Source organism: Medicago truncatula, chromosome 2 (genome assembly GCF_003473485.1).
Source record: "Medicago truncatula cultivar Jemalong A17 chromosome 2, MtrunA17r5.0-ANR, whole genome shotgun sequence".
NCBI lineage: Eukaryota > Viridiplantae > Streptophyta > Magnoliopsida > Fabales > Fabaceae > Medicago > Medicago truncatula.
The window spans coordinates 28,359,524-28,379,475 of record NC_053043.1 but is presented as its reverse complement, the minus strand read 5'-3'; the positions used below and the strand labels follow the sequence as shown (position 1 = coordinate 28,379,475).

The 19,952-nt window shown below is 36.7% G+C and overlaps 1 protein-coding gene and 1 non-coding gene across 2 annotated transcripts; one reads left to right on the top strand and one right to left on the bottom strand.

Annotated features, from left to right (window-relative positions):
• Positions 1 to 4,893: 4,893 nt before the first annotated feature.
• Positions 4,894 to 5,000, top strand: LOC120578753 (small nucleolar RNA R71). The gene has a single exon (XR_005644564.1). It is a non-coding gene; the product is annotated as a small nucleolar RNA R71 (small nucleolar RNA).
• An 11,554-nt stretch (positions 5,001 to 16,554) lies between these two features.
• LOC25481021 (uncharacterized) lies at positions 16,555 to 19,582 on the bottom strand. Its single transcript, XM_024774281.2, has 7 exons — positions 19,288 to 19,582; positions 19,015 to 19,072; positions 18,879 to 18,918; positions 18,679 to 18,759; positions 18,421 to 18,573; positions 18,216 to 18,332; positions 16,555 to 17,031 (listed from the first exon to the last, which is right to left on the bottom strand). Exons 1-5 carry the CDS (start codon positions 19,565 to 19,567, stop codon positions 18,505 to 18,507), a joined length of 528 nt encoding a protein of 175 aa, XP_024630049.1. The 5' UTR covers positions 19,568 to 19,582; the 3' UTR covers positions 16,555 to 17,031; positions 18,216 to 18,332; positions 18,421 to 18,504.
• Positions 19,583 to 19,952: the final 370 nt, after the last annotated feature.

Sequence of the window (19,952 nt, the reverse complement as noted above, 5' to 3'; positions counted from 1 at the left end):
TATTTTTGTGTCCAATCGGCTCCAAGTCCCTTTCTTTTGCTCCAAGACTCAATCCATCCAATATTCTTTCCTGAAATATAATAAAATGCAATTTAAAGTAAACTATCCTAAAAAGGAAATAATACTAATATAAAATTATATAAAATCTAAATAAAACTAAACTAAAAAGCATATTAAAATAGTCAATAAATGACTCATCAAACTCCCCCACACTTGAATCTTTGCTTGTCGTCAAGCAAAAGGCATAGACATGTCAGCAACAAAAGGATTAATATATGACACTTTAAATAATAAGCTTATGTCTCCCTCGAGGTTTCATTTCAATGTACACTAATCACAACTTCAAGCATTCCTTGTAAACTTATTCAACCCGACAACAAATTTCAAGTGAGTGTGTGTGTGTAGTCCAACCCTTTTCTTGCTCCTGTATAAGATAGATATTATGAGGAACAGGTTCTAACCTTAACACTAAAATGACCGAGAAAAATCTTTTCTTCATTTCATATAAGAGAAGTGGGAGAGTTAAGATAGACTTGATGAATTTATACATTTGGGGGCTTGTAGATGCCTAGGGGCTATCATTTCACATTGGAAGTCCGTGAGGGGGTATCCTTTCCTCCAAGTTTCTATGATCACCCTAAGTAGTGCTACAACTTGTTTACTTCACTTAGGAAGTTCCTCTTTTTAGAGGGTTTAATTCAAGCACAATTTATTTGAGAAGTCGTCACCACATTTAGGAAGTTAGTGAGAGGGTATCCTTTCCTCCACGTGTGGTGATATCCTTCCGCCCCATTTCGGTTTACACATTTCATCACATTAGAATTATTCCCACATAAACTTATACTACTTTTACTCTGAAGATTTTTAAGGGTCCAGGTTACCATTAAAGTTAGAACGTGTTCCTTAAAATACCTATTCATACACTTACTCAAGGATTGCAACTAGGTGTTTTTCTCATTGGAGAATTAATTTCACAATAAAACTTGATGTGGGTATAGCAAGAATACTTATAACACAAGAAATCACTTTCATGTACAAGAAACGACCATTGAAGAGACAACAAAAAATGATGTCATAATAAAACAATGAAAACAAGCTGCTTATTCATGCCTTTTACAATAAAACAAAACAGAAGAATAAAGTTCAAGGGAGTTTGGAAACACTACGACTAAAGACACTTTATTAGGCTCCCCCCACACTTAGGAGAAGCATTGTCCTCAACGATTCAAGATAAGAGAAGAATAAAAGGGAAGGAGAGGAAGAAGAGTGAGATAGAGAGTGAAGAGATAAGGTGAAAAAGAGGAAGAGGAAAGCTCACATTTTTATTGAGGTCCATAGGGAGGGCCTTGGAGGTTGAAGTGTTGCATCATGTTCCGAAGCATTTGGTTATTTTCTTCGGATATGCGGTTGCCCCGTAGGACATCCTTTCTTAGCCCGGATAATTCAACACCTTGCCTTTGTTGCTCGGTGCTTATCCTTTGTACCTCGGTTTGCATCCATGCCCATCGTTCATTGTTGTCGTTATGGTCATGGGCCTCCTCCTCATGGTGCATGTGGGCACCTTCTTCGTCACCTTGATGATGCTCTTCATGTACCTGTAATCCATCACCAACATACAACAAATTTTCCTCCACCTCGGGGTTAGTCCGAGATGGGTTAGGAAGTAGAAATAAAAGAGGTATGCGAAGTTGAAGTGCATAAGTCATGGGTGGGTGAATCTTAATGAAGTTCATAGCAACAAGGGTTTCAATATTAAGCCTATTGTTGCCCTCAATTGGATTTATCCCATCTTCCTCACCCACTCCAAACTTCCTAGCGATGAAGGTAATGATACCACCGACTACTATCTCAGCTCTATTATTAGGTCTAGCTCCTATGGAGGAAAGGTAATCAAGTAGGTAGAAACAAGTATTAACGGGATTGTTACTAAGCATTGCCCAAAGCATAAAAAGTTCATCCGTCCTAGTTGTTCCTACCTCTTTTCTACCCCAAATGGTACAAGCCATGACTCTCTGGAGGTATCGAAGTACTGGGTTGTGAATGTTACTAGCCTTGTTGTTGCGAGGATTATATTGCCTTAACCCGGTAATGCGTTTCCAAAAGAGAGCGGGGTCATAGTTTTCCGACTTTAAATTTGGATTCCAAGAGTCATGGATGAACCCCGCATTTGCGAAGTCCATCTCTAAACAGAAATTTTCGAGAGACATCTCATAATCCATATTCAAAAGTCGGAAAGAGACTCTATGGTCGGGGTTGTCAAAATTCACTTTATCCTTCGTAAATTCAATAGAACTTAAGAATTCATAAAGTGAAATTTTCGAAACTTTTCATAGGTCTAAGCATATCAACCCATCCCAGATTTCCTAGTAAGCTAAACACATTATCCCTTAGTCCTAGCACACTCAAAGTATAAGGATCTGGATATCGACAAGGATGCAAAGGTTTAGAGAGAAGAATTTTATACCTTTCCCTTTGCTTGGTGTCCTTGAAGATTATGCCATGATTTTTGGCTTGCGTTTTCTTCTTTGATTGTGGTCCTCCGGAAGAGCTTGCGCCACCTTTCCTAGATGCCATTAATCCTGAACCTTGGTTGACCTTTTATGTTTTGGGTGAAGGTAGGGTTTTGGGAAATGTTTTTGGTGGAAAAGGTTGGTTGGGTGATGGGGTTGGGGTTTGAGTAAGTGGTAGGAGTTGGGTTGGGTGAATTGGTGAAGAATTTGTGGGTTTTTAGGTAGGTGAATGGGGGCTACGAATTTGATGATATTTGGTAGGGATGGAGGAAAGTTGTTTTTGATTGATGGGTTATGATGGAAATGGGGATTGTGGTTGATTGGGTGAAGAAATTTTGTGAAATGGTGAGGTTTTGGGGGAGATATGGAGGTTTTGAAATTCTATGGTTATGGAGGTTTTTGAGAGAAGTGTAAATGGAGAGAGAAGTTTGTGGTGGAGAATGATGGAAGAAGAAGATGAAAGCGGAGGTTTATCCTTACCTGTAGTCGGGCACGGCCGTGCCAAACTTAGCACGGGCCGTGCCAACATTCTGGAGTTTCAGCTGGTTTTGGATGGCATGGTCTGGCACGGCCGTGCCAGTGTGAGCACGGGCCGTGCCAAGGTTCTGGACATGGGGCCTCAAAATTTTTCTCGTTTTCTTGAATCACCTTCGGACAATTACCTACAAAATAATTTAAACAACAAAAACAAACAAAACGAAAGCAGTTAAATACGTGGGTTGCCTCCCACGAAGCGCTTCTTTATAGTCATTAGCTTGACGTTATAAGAAAGTATCCTTAGAAAGGATCAAAGAGGTCATATTGTGTAGATGGTGCTAATAAGCGTTCTTTCACATTATGACCTTTAATCATATTACAAGAATAGAGGGCGGGACCTTTCATATAATTCTCCAACTCAAATCCTATCAACTCATCACTCACTTGAAAAACAATCCTACCGTTTTGAACATCTACTATAGCACCCGCAGTGGCGAGAAAGGGTCGTCCTAAGATTATAGGGCACGCATTGTCCTCATCTATGTCAAGCACCATGAAATCAGTTGGGATGTCTATCCCTTCTATTTTAACGGGGATGTCCTCGACATATCCGACAGGTTGGATATCAGAACGATCGACTAATTTCAATGTTGTTTCGGTAGGCTTTAGCTTGCCCAACCCCAGCCTTGTAAAGAGGGGTAAGGGCAACAGACTAACACTAGCTCCTAAGTCACACAAGGCTCTGTTTAAGGTTTCATTCCCTATCATACAAGGGATGGCAAAACTTCCTGGATCTCTAAGCTTTGTAGGTGGCTTCTTGACGATTGCACTATTGTCCCTTGTCAAAGCTATTGTTTCATTATGATCGATAGCCTTTTTCTTTGAAAAAATTTCTTTTAAAAACTTGGCGTATAGAGGCATACGAGACAAAGCTTCAGCATAGGGGATTTTAATGCAAATCTTTCGAATTATGTTAAAGAATTTAGTGAATTGAGCCTCCAAGTTGAGCTTAGTAAGCCTTAATGGTGTAAGGGCTTTGTTCTTATCAAGCGGTTTCTCACTTTTTATCACACCATTCTTACCTAAACACCTAACACTCTCCCTCTTGACACTTTTGGTTTTAGTAATAGTCTCTTCTAGCTTACTACCTCCTAGAAAAATAGCGTTGACATGGGCTTTGGGGTTAGTTTCAGGTTGACCAGGAAAGACTCCTGGTGTTTGAGAAGAGGCGGCCACTTGTTGGGCCACTTGGGAGATTTGGGTCTTAAGCATTTTGGTGTGTGTGGCGATAGAATCAACCTTGGTAGTGAGTTTGGAGAGAGAGTCGTTCAGAAATCCTGTTTGGTTTTTCAATTCTTGAAGATTTTTATTTTGATTCATCATGCAGTTTTCCAACAGAATTTCCAGACTAGATTTCTGAGCCACTCTCTGGTTGTTTGTGTAGCCAGGTGGTGCTGCTTGTCCATAGGAACCTTGAGGATTTTTGTAAAAATTTTGATTCGGCCTCGTTCCTTGGTTATACTAAGCGTAATTCAGTTTCTCAATATTGGCAGCACTACCTAACTGACAATCAACACCTATATGACCGGATATACCACAAATTTCACAAGCAGGGGATGCAGAGGAAGGTGTAACATCATTAACATTAAGTTTTTCAATCTTTTGGGTTAATGCCTCAACCTTAGCAGCAAGGTGGTTATATTCAGAGGCTTCGTATATACCTGCCTCTTTCTTAGAGGGAGTAGGAGTGGTGACGGTTCTCTCGTTGGTCCATTGGTAGTGATTCTGAGCCATGTCTTCAATCAAAGCATAAGCCTCCGTGTAGTATCCTGCAGCTGCATCAACAGACATCTTAGTGGTATAAGACAAGCCATTATAAAACGTGTGGACTATAAGCCACTTCTCTAGGCCATGGTGGGGACAAAGTCTAAGCATTTCCTTGAAACGCTCCCACGCCTCATAGAGAGATTCCCCATCTTTTTGATTGAAACGCGTGATTTGGTCTCTAAGCTTAGCGGTTTTAGATGGGGGGGGGAAATCGGGCGAGGAATGCTCGCCTCATATCGTCCCATGATGTAATGGAACCGACTTCTAGGGAATGGAACCAAGCGCTAGCTCTATCCCTTAAGGAAAAGGGAAAGAGATGAAGTCTTACGGCTTCTTGGTTCTCTTTTATGGTGCCACTGAGTCTAAGGAAGGAAGAAATATGGAGATTTGGATCCTTAGTGGGTGATCCAGAAAACTGATTCTGTTGTACTAAATTGAGTAGTGCAGGCTTGATTTCGAAGTTATTACCCGCAACCGTTGGGTACACGATAATAGCTTGTGGCTCCTCCGTTGAAGGAGTAGCATACTCTTTGAGAGTGCGTTCAGCCATAGCAGTATTATTTTGTGCCTCTCTCTTTTTCTTATGCAAAAACCTTTCGATCTCAGGAATAAATTCTCCGAGACTTTTACTTCTTCGCATAAGAAACCGAGAACCCAAGAAGTTAGTGGTAATACAGAAGAAAGAAGTAGAAGAAAAGAAGAAGAGAAGAGAGTTCTAATCACAAAGAAAGAGTTAATCAAATTAGTTTACTCCCCGGCAGCGGCGCCAAAAACATGATGAGATAAAACCGCAAGTGCACGGTTTTACCGAAGTAGTATAAAAGAGTATCGTTCCGACAGGGAGTAGTTCAATTCAATTAACTTTTTAGAGATGATTAGAAGAGAGAAGAGAATTGTAAGTTGGGGGTTTTCAAGCGTTTTAGAGATAATAATAATAAAAAGAGCCTTGGGATCGTTGGTTTCCTCTAAATGACAAGTCCTTCTCAAACCAAAACTATAAGCTTATAATGTTATGTTAGACCTAATTTCTCAAGACAGTTTCTCTTATGTTCCTCTAGCAACCAAGCCTATTTCGCTGACTTGATTACAATTAGATTTTGGTTCCTCTAACAACCAAGCCTATTTCGCTGACTTGATTGTTATTAGTTCCCTTGAAGATCAAAACTATATGTCTCAAAGATTGCAAAGCCTATTTCGCTGACTTTGCAATCCTTGTCTGAATTCACTTGTTCGAATATCAAAGCTCCACTTTCGTTTTATGAATTGATATTTGGAATAATGGATAAACAATTATCAAACCCTCCACTTTCGTTTCCACAGTTTGATAATGGTTGATCCATGTTAAGACGGTGAATTCAGATAAGAAATTAGGGTTACATAAGATTAAGGCTTAGAGTTTGGTTTGATTAGGATTATGTCATTTAGACTTATCCAACAATCCCAAGACAAGGAGAAGTCTACTCACTCATGTTCATCGTAGACATGGGGGAGAAGAGAGAAAGCATAAAAGTAATGACAAGAAAATAAAGGAAAAGAAAAGAACTTTAATTAGAAAAGCAATTGTCACTTATTGAATTCCAAGTAAAGATGAATATTTGTGATGGATGGCTACTCTATTTATAGCATTTGATCGACTTAAAATCTAAGCTATTACATCTGGGCTAAAAATATAGTAGCTTAAAATCTAAGCAAAAGCAGCAAAAGGCACTCTGGAGGGTGGCACGGCCGTGCCAAGGCTAGCACGGGCCGTGCCAAGCTTCTGACTTGTGGGAGACATATTTTGTCTCTCAATCTTCATATTTTTGTGTCCAATCGGCTCCATGTCCCTTTCTTTTGCTCCAAGAATCAATCCATCCAATATTCTTTCCTGAAATATAATAAAATGCAATTTAAGGTAAACTATCCTAAAAAGGAAATAATACTAATATAAAATTATATAAAATCTAAATAAAACTAAACTAAAAAGCATATTAAAATAGTCAATAAATGACTCATCACTTTACCCAGATGATAATTCAAACCAAAATCATAATCCTTCAACAATTCAAGCCATCTTCTCTGCCTCATATTCAACTCTTTTTGATCAAACAGATATTTCAAACTTTTATGATCACTAAACACTTCAAATCTGGAACCGTACAAATCATGTGTAGGATAACTCTTTTCATGAATCCTCAACTGCCTAGAAGCATAAGCTACCACTTTGCCATCTTGCATCAAAACACCACCTAAACCCAACTTGGACGCATCACAATAAACAACAAAAGGTTCATATGGCTTCAGTAAAATTAAAATTTGAGGTGTAGTCAACCTTCGCTTCAATTCATTGAAACTATTCTCACACTGAGCATCCCACACAAAAGATTTCCCCTTACAGGTCAACTGAGTCAATGGAAGTGCTAACTTCGAAAATCCTTTTATGAACCTGCGGTAATAACAAGCCAAACCCAAGAAACTTCTAATCTCTGTAACTGACCTCGGAGTCTCCGATTGTGATACTGCATCAACTTTAGATGGATCTACTGCAATACCACTACAAATAATATGGCAAGGAAAACTTACATCACTCAACCAGAATTCACATTTGAAAGAACCACAAATTAAGATGTCCTGCATGCTCTTCTTCAGTCTTAGAATAAATTAAGATGTCATCAATAAACACAACCACAAATTTATCTAGATAAGCATGGAAAATTCTGTTCATATACTCCATAAACACACCAGGCGCATTAGTAACACCGAATGGCATCACCTTATATTCATAATGACCATATCGTGTCCTAAAGGCTGTCTTCTGCATATCCTCATCCTTCACCTTAATCTGATGGTAACCTGACCTCAAACCAATTTTGCTAAACACACGAGCACCCACTAACTGATCCATTAAATCATCAATTCTCGGAAGTTGATACCTATTCTTTATCGTCACTTTATTCAACTGACATTAATCTATACACAACCTCATGCTACCATCCTTCTTCTTAACCAACAATACCGGCGCTCCCCACGGTGAAACATTCGGTCTTACAAATTTCTTATCAAGTAAATCCTCCAACTGTTTCTTCAACTCAGCTAACTCGGACATTGACATACGATAAGGTGCCATCGACACCGGCTTCGTTCCGGGAACAAGGTGATGAGTCATTTATAGACTATTTTAATATGCTTTTTAGTTTAGTTTTATTTAGATTTTATATGATTTTATATTAGTATTATTTCCTTTTTAGGATAGTTTACTTTAAATTGCATTTTATTATATTTCAGGAAAGAATATTGGATGGATTGAGTCTTGGAGCAAAATAAAGGGACTTGGAGCCGATTGGACGCAAAAATATGAAGATTGAGAGACAAAAATATGTCTCCCACAAGTCAGAAGCTTGGCACGGCCCGTGCTAGCCTTGGCATGGCCGTGCCACCCTCCAGAGTGCCTTTTGCTGCTTTTGCTTAGATTTTAAGCTACTCTATTTTTAGCCCAAATGTAATAGCTTAGATTTTAAGTCGATCAAATGCTATAAATAGAGTAGCCATCCATCACAAATATTCATCTTTTCTTGGAATGCAATATGTGACAATTGTCTTTCTAATAAAAGTTCATTTTACTTTCTTGCTATTTACTTTTATGTTTTCTCTCTTCTTCTCCTTGTCTACAATGAACGTCAGTGAGTAGATTTCTCTTGTCTTGAGATTGTTGGATAAGTCTAATGACATAATCCTAATCAAACCAAGCTTTAAACCTTAATCTTATGTAACCCTAATTCCTTATCTAAATTCACCGCTTTAACATGGATCAACCATTATCAAACTGTGGAAACGAAAGTGGAGGGTTTGATAATTGTTTATCCATCATCTCAAATATCAATTCATAAAACGAAAGTGGAGCTTTGATATTCGAACAAGTGAATTTAGACAATGATTGCAAAGTCAGTGAAATAGGCTTTGCAATCTTTGAGACATATAGTTTCGATCTTCAAGGGAACTAATAACAATCAAGTCAGCGAAATAGGCTTGGTTGTTAGAGGAACCAAAATCTAATAGTACTCAAGTCAGCGAAATAGGCTTGGTTGCTAGAGGAACAAAAGAGAAACTGTCTTGAGAAATTAGGTCTAACATAAAGTTATAAGTTTAATAGTTTAGTTTGAGAAGGACTTGTCGTTAGGATGAACCAATAACCCCAAGGCTTTTATCTTTTATTTTATTATTTGCTTTTAATTAAAAACCCAAACTTTTCTACCTTATAAACCTTTAGTCTAATCATTATCTGAAGTCAATTAAATTCCTAACTCCCTGTCGGAACGATACTCTATTTTTACTACTTCAATAGAACCGTGCACTTGCGGTTTTATCCCATCACAAGGTCAATTGAAAATTCAACCTCCCTTTCAGGTGGCACATCAGGAATCTCATCAGGAAAAAGTTCTGGAAATTCATTCACAGCTGGAAATCTATCAATTACAGCTTGATTCTCCAACGACAAGTACGCCATCAAGGAAAACATTAAGATCCCAATCACGTTCTAACTGCTTCAACTGTTTAGTAGGCAAGAACTCAGCTTCGCTCTCTTCTTCAACAGAAGAAAAATGTACCGTCTTACTAAAGCAATTAATATGAACACGGTTATACTCTAACCAATTCATCCCAAAAATTACATCCATGCCCGACAACGGCAAACATACTAGATTGACTTCAAAGTCTCTACCAAACATAGACAACGGACAAGTCAAACAAATAAGAGAAGTAGTTACTAAACCCTTAGCTGGAGTTTCAACAACCATTTCTCCATTCATATCAGACATAACCAGACCCAACTTATATGCATAAACAACAACAATGAAACAATGAGTAGCACCAGTATCTATAATAGCAATTAAAGGAGTACTATTAAAGAAACAAGTACCTCTGATAAGTCGGTCCTCATTCACTGTTTGCGTACCAATTAGAGCAAACACCATGCCACCGGTTCGAACCTTCTTAGGTTTCTTGCACTACGAGCTAATGTGTCCCTCTTCATCACAATTATAACAAACAACATCCCCACGCTTGCAATCAGCTAATGTGTGTCCTTTCTGTCCACATCTGAAACACTTCTTCTTATCTCAATCACACACATTACTCTTGTGGCCTTTCTCACCACACTTGAAATAGACAGTCTCATTAGGGGCATCTCTCCTCCTAGGCCTCCTCTCATCATTCAGCATCTGTTTTCCTTTGTCAGCAGGAGCACTATACGGTTTCGGACGACTCTGCTGACCCTTACCTCTGCGCTCACTCATCACTTTATAATGAGCTTTCGTATCCTCTTCATATATTCTAAAGCTGCTTACCAAATCCGAGAAATTCCTTATCTTTTGATAACCAATGGCCCGCTTGATATCAGCTCTCAGACCATTTTCAAACTTTATACATTTGGAGAACTCAGCAGTCTCCACAGTATAGTGTGGATAAAATTTTGCAAGCTCCACAAACTTAGCTGCATACTCAGTCACAGACATATCCCCCTGCTTCAACTTCAGAAATTCTCTGCTGAACACCGCCCAGGTCACAGCAGCACCATCTTGTTCAAGAACGGGTAAAAGACTTAACCACCATTCATCGGCTTCCTCAGCCAGCATGTGCGTGCCAAACCGCACCTTGTAACGCCCTAGTCGTTATTTTATTTATTTTAATTTATTTAGAGTCTTTTAAATGATTTTAAAAAGTATTTGTGATTTATGTGGTGTGTATTATTTTATTATATAGTTTATTTTAATAATAATTAGAATAAGTGGGAAATTAATATTATTTTGGAGGTTGGGGACTTAATTAGGATTTAATAGAATTAAGGGGAGTTAATGAGATAAAGGGAAGTTACATTTTGGGGAGTTAAGAAAAGAGAAGGGAGAAAACATTTTTACGTACAACAGAGCTTTTGGGAGAATAGGGAGAGAAGAGCAAGTAGAGCCAAGGAACCCGAATTGCTGTGCGTTTTTTCTGCAAAAGTAAGGTAAGGGTGAGGTTTGCTTCAATAGTGTAGTTAATGAATTCTGATTTTGATTTTAACAGGTTTATGAGAGAATTGGGAAATTTAGGTTTATGGTGAATTATTGAGCTTTGGGTGTAGAGATTGCTGTTCTGATGTTAGAATTAGGTTCTCGTTGCATACAACACTTAGTTTAGCATCTGTAAACCAATTTGGGGATGGAAAGTGAGAAAATTGGATTTTTGGGGAAAAACCTGCATTCTGGTCGTGCTGACATTCATCGCTCGACTAGGCGAGCGGACTTTCCCGCCTCGCGAGTGAGCAATGTTCATAGCTCGCCCCGCGAGCAAGCCAACTCGCCATGGCGAGTACCCGTGAGAAAAACATGATTTTTGAATTGTTTTTATAAGCTGTAAGATGGATAGTTTTAAGTGCCTAGATGATTTTAGAGAGGTCTTGGACAGTTATAAGCTGTAAGCTGTAAGATGAATAGGGAACTTAAAAATGAAGATTTAGTGAGAAAAATGTCAAAAATCCCGAGAGCACCTGTTTTTCGTTCGCCGTGGCGAGCAGCCCGTTTTCTTGTGCTCGCCATAGCGAGTAGATGTACTCGCGAGGCGAGATGTCCAGTTTCAGAGCTGTTTGCTATTTAATTGAATAATGTTGAATGATATTGATGTTTAAGCATGATTATGATTAATTGTGCATTTTTCTGGAATTACTGAATTGATTATGATGATCTGTTGTTGATTGGGATGTATGCTTTTATTTAATTAAATCATACATGTTGATGAATTATCGAGTTGTGATACATATATGCATTTGTTGAAGTTGTATGTAGATATACACAAGCGGAGTCAGTTGCATAAGCATAAAAGCAGGAGGGCTCTGGCCCTGGAACACCTTGTCGTTCAAAGCGGGAGGACTCATGTCCTGGAACCCTTATTGTTCAAAGCGGTGAGGGCTTAGGCCCTGATGAATGCTTTAACCATTCAAAATCCGGTGAGGGCTACTGCCCTGTAAATTGGTACCACATGCATGTGCATTGTAGAGGAGTCTTAGTGGAGTTGTCGAATGTTGCATGAGTCGTTGTCTTGGCTGTAAATACCGTTGTTGATGATGTGTTGATTGTAAAATATACAATTATATTTGAATCATTATTATTATGTTAGGTTGTTAGATTCAATTGATAAATTTATTATCTATATTTATTGTTGTGAATCTCACCCCTTCTGCTTGAAAATGTTGCCCTTCGTATGGGTAACTTGCAGGTAATAAAGATTAGTAGGAGTGGTGGCTCAAGTGTCTTAGGGCTCTGATACATAACGGGATGGAAAATTGTTGCTAAGTTTATCATTCTTTTATGTATCAATTTTGGAACATGTTGTTGAAGCTTTTATTGTCGTTGAATTAATTCCGCTGCAAAGTTTTAATTATTATGTTGTTGAAATTTGAAGGATAATTATTTAATTATTGCATTTGTGATTTTTAAGAAAAAAAAAAAGGTGTAACATTCAGTTTATGGTGTTTTACTCTGATTAATTTATTAAATTTTTATGTTGGGAAAATGGGGTGTAACGCCCATGTTCGTTTAATTATTTATTTAATCGAGTTTAGGCAATTATATTATATTTATATAATATATGTGTGAGTTTTGTTGATTTAAGTTGATTTGGATGATTTGATGTGTTTCGATGATTTGATAAGATTATGACACTTATTTTATTGTTAAATAAAATAAGATTTGAAAAGAAAATAAAAATATTTAGTTGAGGGCTGTTTTGAGATTTTAGAGAGTTTTAGGGGAGAAAGTGAGATAAGATAAGATTTTAGGAAGAGGTATAAATAGAATAGATCTAGTTTTAGAAAAGTTAGTACGTACGACTGTTTTTGGAGAAAAGGGAGAAAAAGCCAAGAGAAGAGAGAATCACCTAGGAGTGCTGCGATTTTCTTCATACAAGGTAAGGGTGAGACTAATAATTCAGTAATATTGATTGCTATAATTCTGATGATTAATTGACAAAGTTAGGATTGATTTAGAAAAGTTTTGAAATTAGGTCAAATCCATAAAATTGATGATCAAACGGTAAAACTTGATTAGATTGATGTAGAAACCGTCCTATAACCTTATAATATGTTTAGGATGAATTTAGAAATTGAAATTAGGCTTAGAACCATGTGAGATCATGAAATTTTTGTAGGAACTGCATTCTGCCCGAGCCTATGTTCATCGCTCGCCATAGCGAGCCATCATCCTCGCCTCGCGAGCGATGAATGTTCCTCGCTCGCCACGCGAGCCACCACCTTTCGCCTCGCGAGTTACTTGTCGTAGCTCGCCACAGCGAGCAACCCTACTCGCCATAGCGAGCTTGACCAGAGAGCATGTCGAATTTTGAGTTTTTGACTTTTGAGTTGAACCTTAGATGCCTTTGAGTACCTATAGGTGTCTACTAATGATTAGAGAATGATTTAGAACAAGATTGAACCTGGAACAACCTTAGCTGGGAATCTGACTTGTACTCGCGAGCACTTCCAGAACTGAGTGCATTTGAGGATTATGAGACCTGAGTTGTTTGGATTGATTAGGAAAGGAACCTTAGGTACTAATGAGACCTATTTAAGATATTAACTGAGAACTGTGAAGCTTTTATGAAATTTTAAGTGATTATAATGTGATTTATTGATTGATCGCATTTACTTGAATTATTATTGAATGATCAAGAAATTGTTATTAAATGAATTGTTATTAAGCTTGATGTGATCTGATTACGCTGCAATTGTTAATTAACTATGTTGCATGAGTCTAAATAAGTTGATGATGAACTCCAAATTATTGGATGTATAAGTGATATGTTGATTAAGATGTTTTGTTGATAGAGTCCATGTATTAGCATACATTGAGCTTTGTCCTCACCACGATCGGAGTTTTGTCCTCCACACGATAGGAGCTTTGTCCTCCACACGATTAAAGTATATTAATACTATGATGACGATTGGTACCACATGCATATAAGTGTCTGAGTTGCATTGTCGCATTTGTCGAGTCTAAGATGTTTATGTTATTGATGATGATTGAAGCTGTGTTTAATTAATAATTGTTTATCAAAGATGCAATGATGATTAAGATTGATTGTGATGTTAATTATGATTTCGAATTATATTGATTAATATTATTGTGTTATTAAATCTCACCTCTTCTGCTTGAAAATGTTGCTCTTCGTATGAGTAACTTGCAGGTGATCGTGCTTAGTGTGCAGTTTGCAGTCGTGAGTGGCCTTGCCTCACTGAGTCGTCTAGGTCGCTCTGATACGTAACGGGATGGGGTTTTGAATATGCATGCTTCATTCTCTTACGTGAACTACTATGCTATTTTATGATATTGTTTAACTCATTTGAGATATGTTGATGGGGCCTACATGCCAAAATGATTTACGGATTTTGAAACAATTTTTCGCTGCAACGCTTAAGTTATTTTGTTGAAGTTAAATTATTATTTAACTGATTTTGGATTATGTTTGAATGTGATATCCCGTTTATGCTGTTTACTCTCATAAATGTTTAGAAATTTTTATATTGGGAAAACGGGGTGTTACACGGGGTGTTACAATTTGTATCAGAGCAGGTCGGTCCGTCCGGCCAAGTAGTTGAGTCGTTTGTGTCATGTGATAGTTATATACTGTCGTTGTGTTTTTCTAATTAATAATTATGTTTTATTATGTGATCAAGTTGACTGACAAACTTTAATGTGATTTTTGTGTATTGTTGATGTTTCTATTTGTTATACATAGTTTACGATATTTAAGCAATAACTGAATTTATTTTCTTTTGTGCTTTGAATTTCGAGGACGAAATTCTTTAAGTTGGGGAGAGTTGTAACGCCCTAGTCGTTATTTAATTTATTTTAATTTATTTAGAGTCTTTTAAATGATTTTAAATAATGTTTGTGATTTATGTGGTGTGTATTATTTTATTATATAGTTCATTTTAATAATAATTAGAATAAGTGGAAAATTAATATTATTTTGGAGGTTGAGGAGTTAATTAGGATTTAATAGAATTAAGGGGAGTTAATGAAATAAAGGGAAGTTACATTTTGGGGAGTTAAGAAAAGAGAAGGGTGAAAACGTTTTTACGTACAACAGAGCTTTTGGGAGAAAAGGGAGAGAAGAGCAAGTAGAGCCAAGGAAACCGAATTGCTGTGCGTTTTTTCTACAAAATTAAGGTAAGGGTGAGGTTTGCTTCAATAGTGTAGTTAATGAATTCTGATTTTGATTTTAACAGGTTTATGAGAGAATTGGGAAATTTAGGTTTATGGTTAATTATTGAGTTTTGGGTGTAGAGATTGTTGTTCTAATGTTAGAATTAGGTTCTGGTTGCATACAGCACTTAGTTTAGCATCTGTAAACCAATTTGGAGAGTGAAAGTGAGAAAATTGGATTTTTGGGGAAAAATCTGCATTCTGGTCATGCTGACATTCATCGCTCGCCTAGGCGAGTGGACTTTCCCGCCTCGCGGTGAGCAATGTTCATAGCTCGCCCCGCGACCAAGCCAACTAGCCATGGCGAGTACCCAGGAGAAAAACTTGATTTTTGAATTGTTGTTATAAGCTGAAAGATGGATAGTTTTAAGTGCATAGATGATTTTAGAGAGGTCTGGGACAATTTTTAGATTAAAAAGATGAATAGGGAACTTAAAAATGAAGATTTCGTGAGAAAAATGTCAAAACTCCTGAGAGCACCTGTTTTTCGTTTACCTTGAGTTCGCCGTGGCGAGCAGCCCGTTTTCTTGTGCTCGCCATAGCAAGTAGATGTACTCGCGAGGCGAGATGTCCAGTTTCAGAGCTGTTTGTTATTTAATTGAACTAGACCTGCCACCCGTGCTGTCGCACGGGTCATATTGACGGCAAACAAAACATTCAATTTGAAATTGAAACAAAATTCGATGGATTTGCTGTCAATTTGAAATTGATATTACAACTTTTGATAAAGGGTCTTAACATTGATATTACTACAATTCTTTATGATAAATGTTTTGATCCTAGTAGCTTTGAAATTTCTATTACTACCACTTAATTTCTTAATATTAGTTGATTTATTATAAATAAGGGTCTTGAATTTACTGCTTTTGAATTAGTTGTTTCCAAGTTGAAATTGAATTGTTAAAACAATTAAAACCTGCTATTCTGACATGTGATAGTTGGAATGACATGTTATAATTGGAATTAGTGGCATAAGGATTTCAAGTGTGTTTATAGAATTTTTGGTACCAAACAATTACACATTGTGTACAAATTGTCTTGAAGAAAAAAACGCAACGAAGTTAACAGAAAAAAGGTCATCACTGTAATTTATTTAACCATATAATCATGCCAAAAGGCCATGATTCATGCATACCCAACTCAAGTTAACAAAACTACCAATCCACAAAGGGGAAAAAAACACTAATATTGATCCATATTTGGTCCTAAAATACTCAGATTTCAAAAACAAAACAAAAAAACTAAAAGCATAAGCCATATATAGCACATTCATGTTTCACATAACATAATACAACTGAAAGTCAAATGAGTTCCAAAAGAAAAAACAGAACATAAGAATTATCATCACAGCTTTTTTTTCTTTGACAAAAAGAATTATCATCACAACTAAAACTACTAAAACTTGCAAGAAAATTAATTGACATCTTCAATTTTCACACACAACACTTTTGGCTCTTTGGTGGCGGATTCACCGTTTTCACCATGTTGCACAACATCCAATGAGTCCGCATTGGGAGCAGTTCATATATACATATCCAGATCTAATCGCAAAAATGATATATACATGTTCAGACCATATCATTAACAAACCTGAAAAATGGGAACGCCCGATAATAATGGTGAGAACCAATTAATTGGACATTATACCTTTTCAATGAGATATGCATCAATGTTTAAAAGAGAAGTCGCTGCTGCTTGCAGCAAAAGTTGACACAGAATTCAATAATTCAACAACAGTTTAATACGCTGAACCATAACAGCCAAAATCTAAACCAAAAGTGCAAAGACTACTGATCGGCCACATGAATATCAATTATAAAGTGAGTCAGCTCCTGGCATGGCGGTGGAAGCAATGTAAAGATGAGGTCTGCCGCAAGATGCGAGTGATGGTGGTGGCGCCCATGGAGAGCTGGCTAATTTGGGGGTGGGCGTTTTAACCAACAAAAAAAAAATCACATTTCCAGCCAGTCCTTCAGATAAGGCCTTAGTTTTGCCAAGGAACCCTGCAAAGGAACTTCCTCATTGTCAGATTCAGAAATTGGAGAAGAAACAACCTTGAGTTTTAAATTTCATGCATAATAGGACTTATTACCTCTTCCATGTCTAGATTTAATAAATGCATATAGAAGAAAATAGTAGTGAGACTTCCCTCAACCAAGTTCTAGAGATCATTTTATCAAACAGTTAGACGGCAAAGTAGCACTCATCAAAGTGAACGACTCTCTAAAAACACCACATTACCATTTCTACAATTTAGAAACCCCTTCCATGGCTCCCTTCACTACAATTTTGACTGTTACTTCATACACTTCGTCAGACTTTGTCTCCCACGTATCAAATCAAAATTCTAACATCAGTATCAACACACTCTACACTAAAAGCAAGATTAACACCAACTCTGAAGTTAAAAGCTACTTAACTTATATCCAAAATCTATCATAAATTTAAGCAGTAGCTACATTTTACTCATTCGTCACATTCTTATCACTAAAGTTTGAGAGTGTTGATACCAAGGACAACATTAACTCTAAACACAAAAAATCAATCTATTAGAAAGTTAATCACAGTTATATATAATATAAGATGCTCATGTCAAACTATAGAATAGAACTGTATGACACTACTATTGATTTAGGAAAGAAGGCATGTGAAGTAGGATATGGAAAATCATAATAGAGTTTGTATGGGTGGAGGAGGAAAATTGATGAACTAAGCAAACAAACAGATCAATGAACAAACAAATTGAAGAAATTTCATAAGCTACTTTGTTAAACCTAAAAAAAGTAATAAATTTCCTTTTCTTTTTAAATCAATAAGGATCAATTTCATAAAATCTATTATAAATTGAATTTATTGTTAAAGAATGGTAGAACTCATTAGCTTCAGCGACATATATATCAATTCCAATGAGATGAGATTCTTCAAATTATTGCATCATTCACATCATAAAGAAATTAGTGTCATAATCTGTAGTGTAAAAAACCAAATATATTGTATAACAACATGATTTCACCAACTCAGCACCATACCAGAAAAACACATTAAGTAGCTTTCACGTCAGCGTGGATTTCCACAACAATTTTACAAAACACACCACAATATCAATTTAAGGCTTAGTAATAAAAGAAACTAAGCTCAAATTACCAAACAAAAACACGGTTTCACAAACATAAATAAATGTTCCCACCTGCAACAAAGTAAGTTGGGCAGAAAGTGTAGTGGCTGAACCTTGTGTTCTAGCTCCGAAATGTATCGCATCTTGCGCTCATTGGAACACACAGCCGATTGCCTGTTAGCCAAAATCCTGAAATAACCCAAAAAAATATCCAAGTCAAATTAACCATCCATATTGACATTACTAACTAAAACGTTGAATAATTCAATTACACCACCTCTTAGTCCGCTTCGGATCAGCCATAACAATCTCAACAACTTTCTCATTAGCCATAATTTTCTTCAACTCCGAAGCATTCTTCTCAGTCTAAGACATCAAATTCAGACTTAGACTTATGAGATCCTTCTTCTTCCGAAGCATTCTTCTCAGTCTAAGACATCAAAATTAGTTCAAATCAGCAAAAAGTTAATATAAATCCAAGTAAAATAAGAGCAGTAAAAATTCACAGTAACAGAAAAGTTATAGAAATAATTACAATTCCCATGTTGTAAGCACGCATTGTCTTCTCATACTCCTCCTTCAACTTCTCAGCCTTAGCAATGAATGGAGCCTTATCCTAAAATACACATAAATCACAAAAATGAATTTAAAATCAAAACACGAATTAAGATTTATATTAATTTTCTTCAGTGAAACAGAGGTGAAATTCTCACAGCATCCTAACCTAATTCAAACCTTTATATCCATTCTATTCTTTTCCACCAGCTTTCCCAACCTAATTCAAATTCACCACGTTAGAAAACTCAATAACATTTAAAATTTCCTAAAAATCAAATTCAATGGTAAAACTATATCGCTTCACAAAACTCACCACAACAACGGATTTGTTGCTTGAATTCTCTTTCTTGAACCTCTCTCTAAATTCAGACCTAAAAATCACAAAACAAAAATCATCAGAATCAAATCGAACTTCAACAGAACAAATTCATAACGTAAACATTTATCACCAACTCGAACTTCACCGAAGCTAAAAAAAACGTAAGAAAAAAAAAAACCAAACTCGTCAGAATTAAATCGAACTTCAACCGAACAAATTCGTGAACATTTAGCACCAATACGAACAATTTTTAGCACCGAATCTTACATGAAAACGAAGAAAGCACTTGGAGACCTCTTAGGCTTGTTAGGATCGTTAGCTTTCTTCGATTGCTTAGTTCAAGTACCAGCGCCCTTGCGCTTCCACCAGTTATCAGCAGGTTTGGCATCGAGAAACAGCTTTCGGCATGGTGAAACGCTGGTGATTGAACTTCAAAGAGAGAGAGAGAGAGAGAGAACGGTGAAGGAAGAGAAAATGTCGATGAGTGTGAGAGAAAAGGCAGAAAAAGTGTTAGCTTGCAACACCAAATATTGAAAACAAATGACATTAATGGTTTGTCATTTACAATACAAATAAAAGATTGGAAAGGCACCAACATTTAATGTAATTGGAATACAAAGGGCTAGTGGATGCACTCAGTTCATTGTAACCTTTTAGTGGGGGATTTGAATTTTAAATTCTGCATTTAATGAGATTAGGAGATGCATTTCCCGCTTAAAATCTAGATTTAGGGTTTTGAAAGCATTGTTTACATTGTAGTTTAGGATTATATAATAAGATAATGCTGAATGATATTGATGTTTAAGCATGATTATGATTAATTGTACATTTTTATGGAATTACTGAATTGATTATGATGATCTGTTGTTGACTGGGATGTATGATTTTATTTAATTAAATCATACATGTTGATGAATTATGGAGTTGTGAGT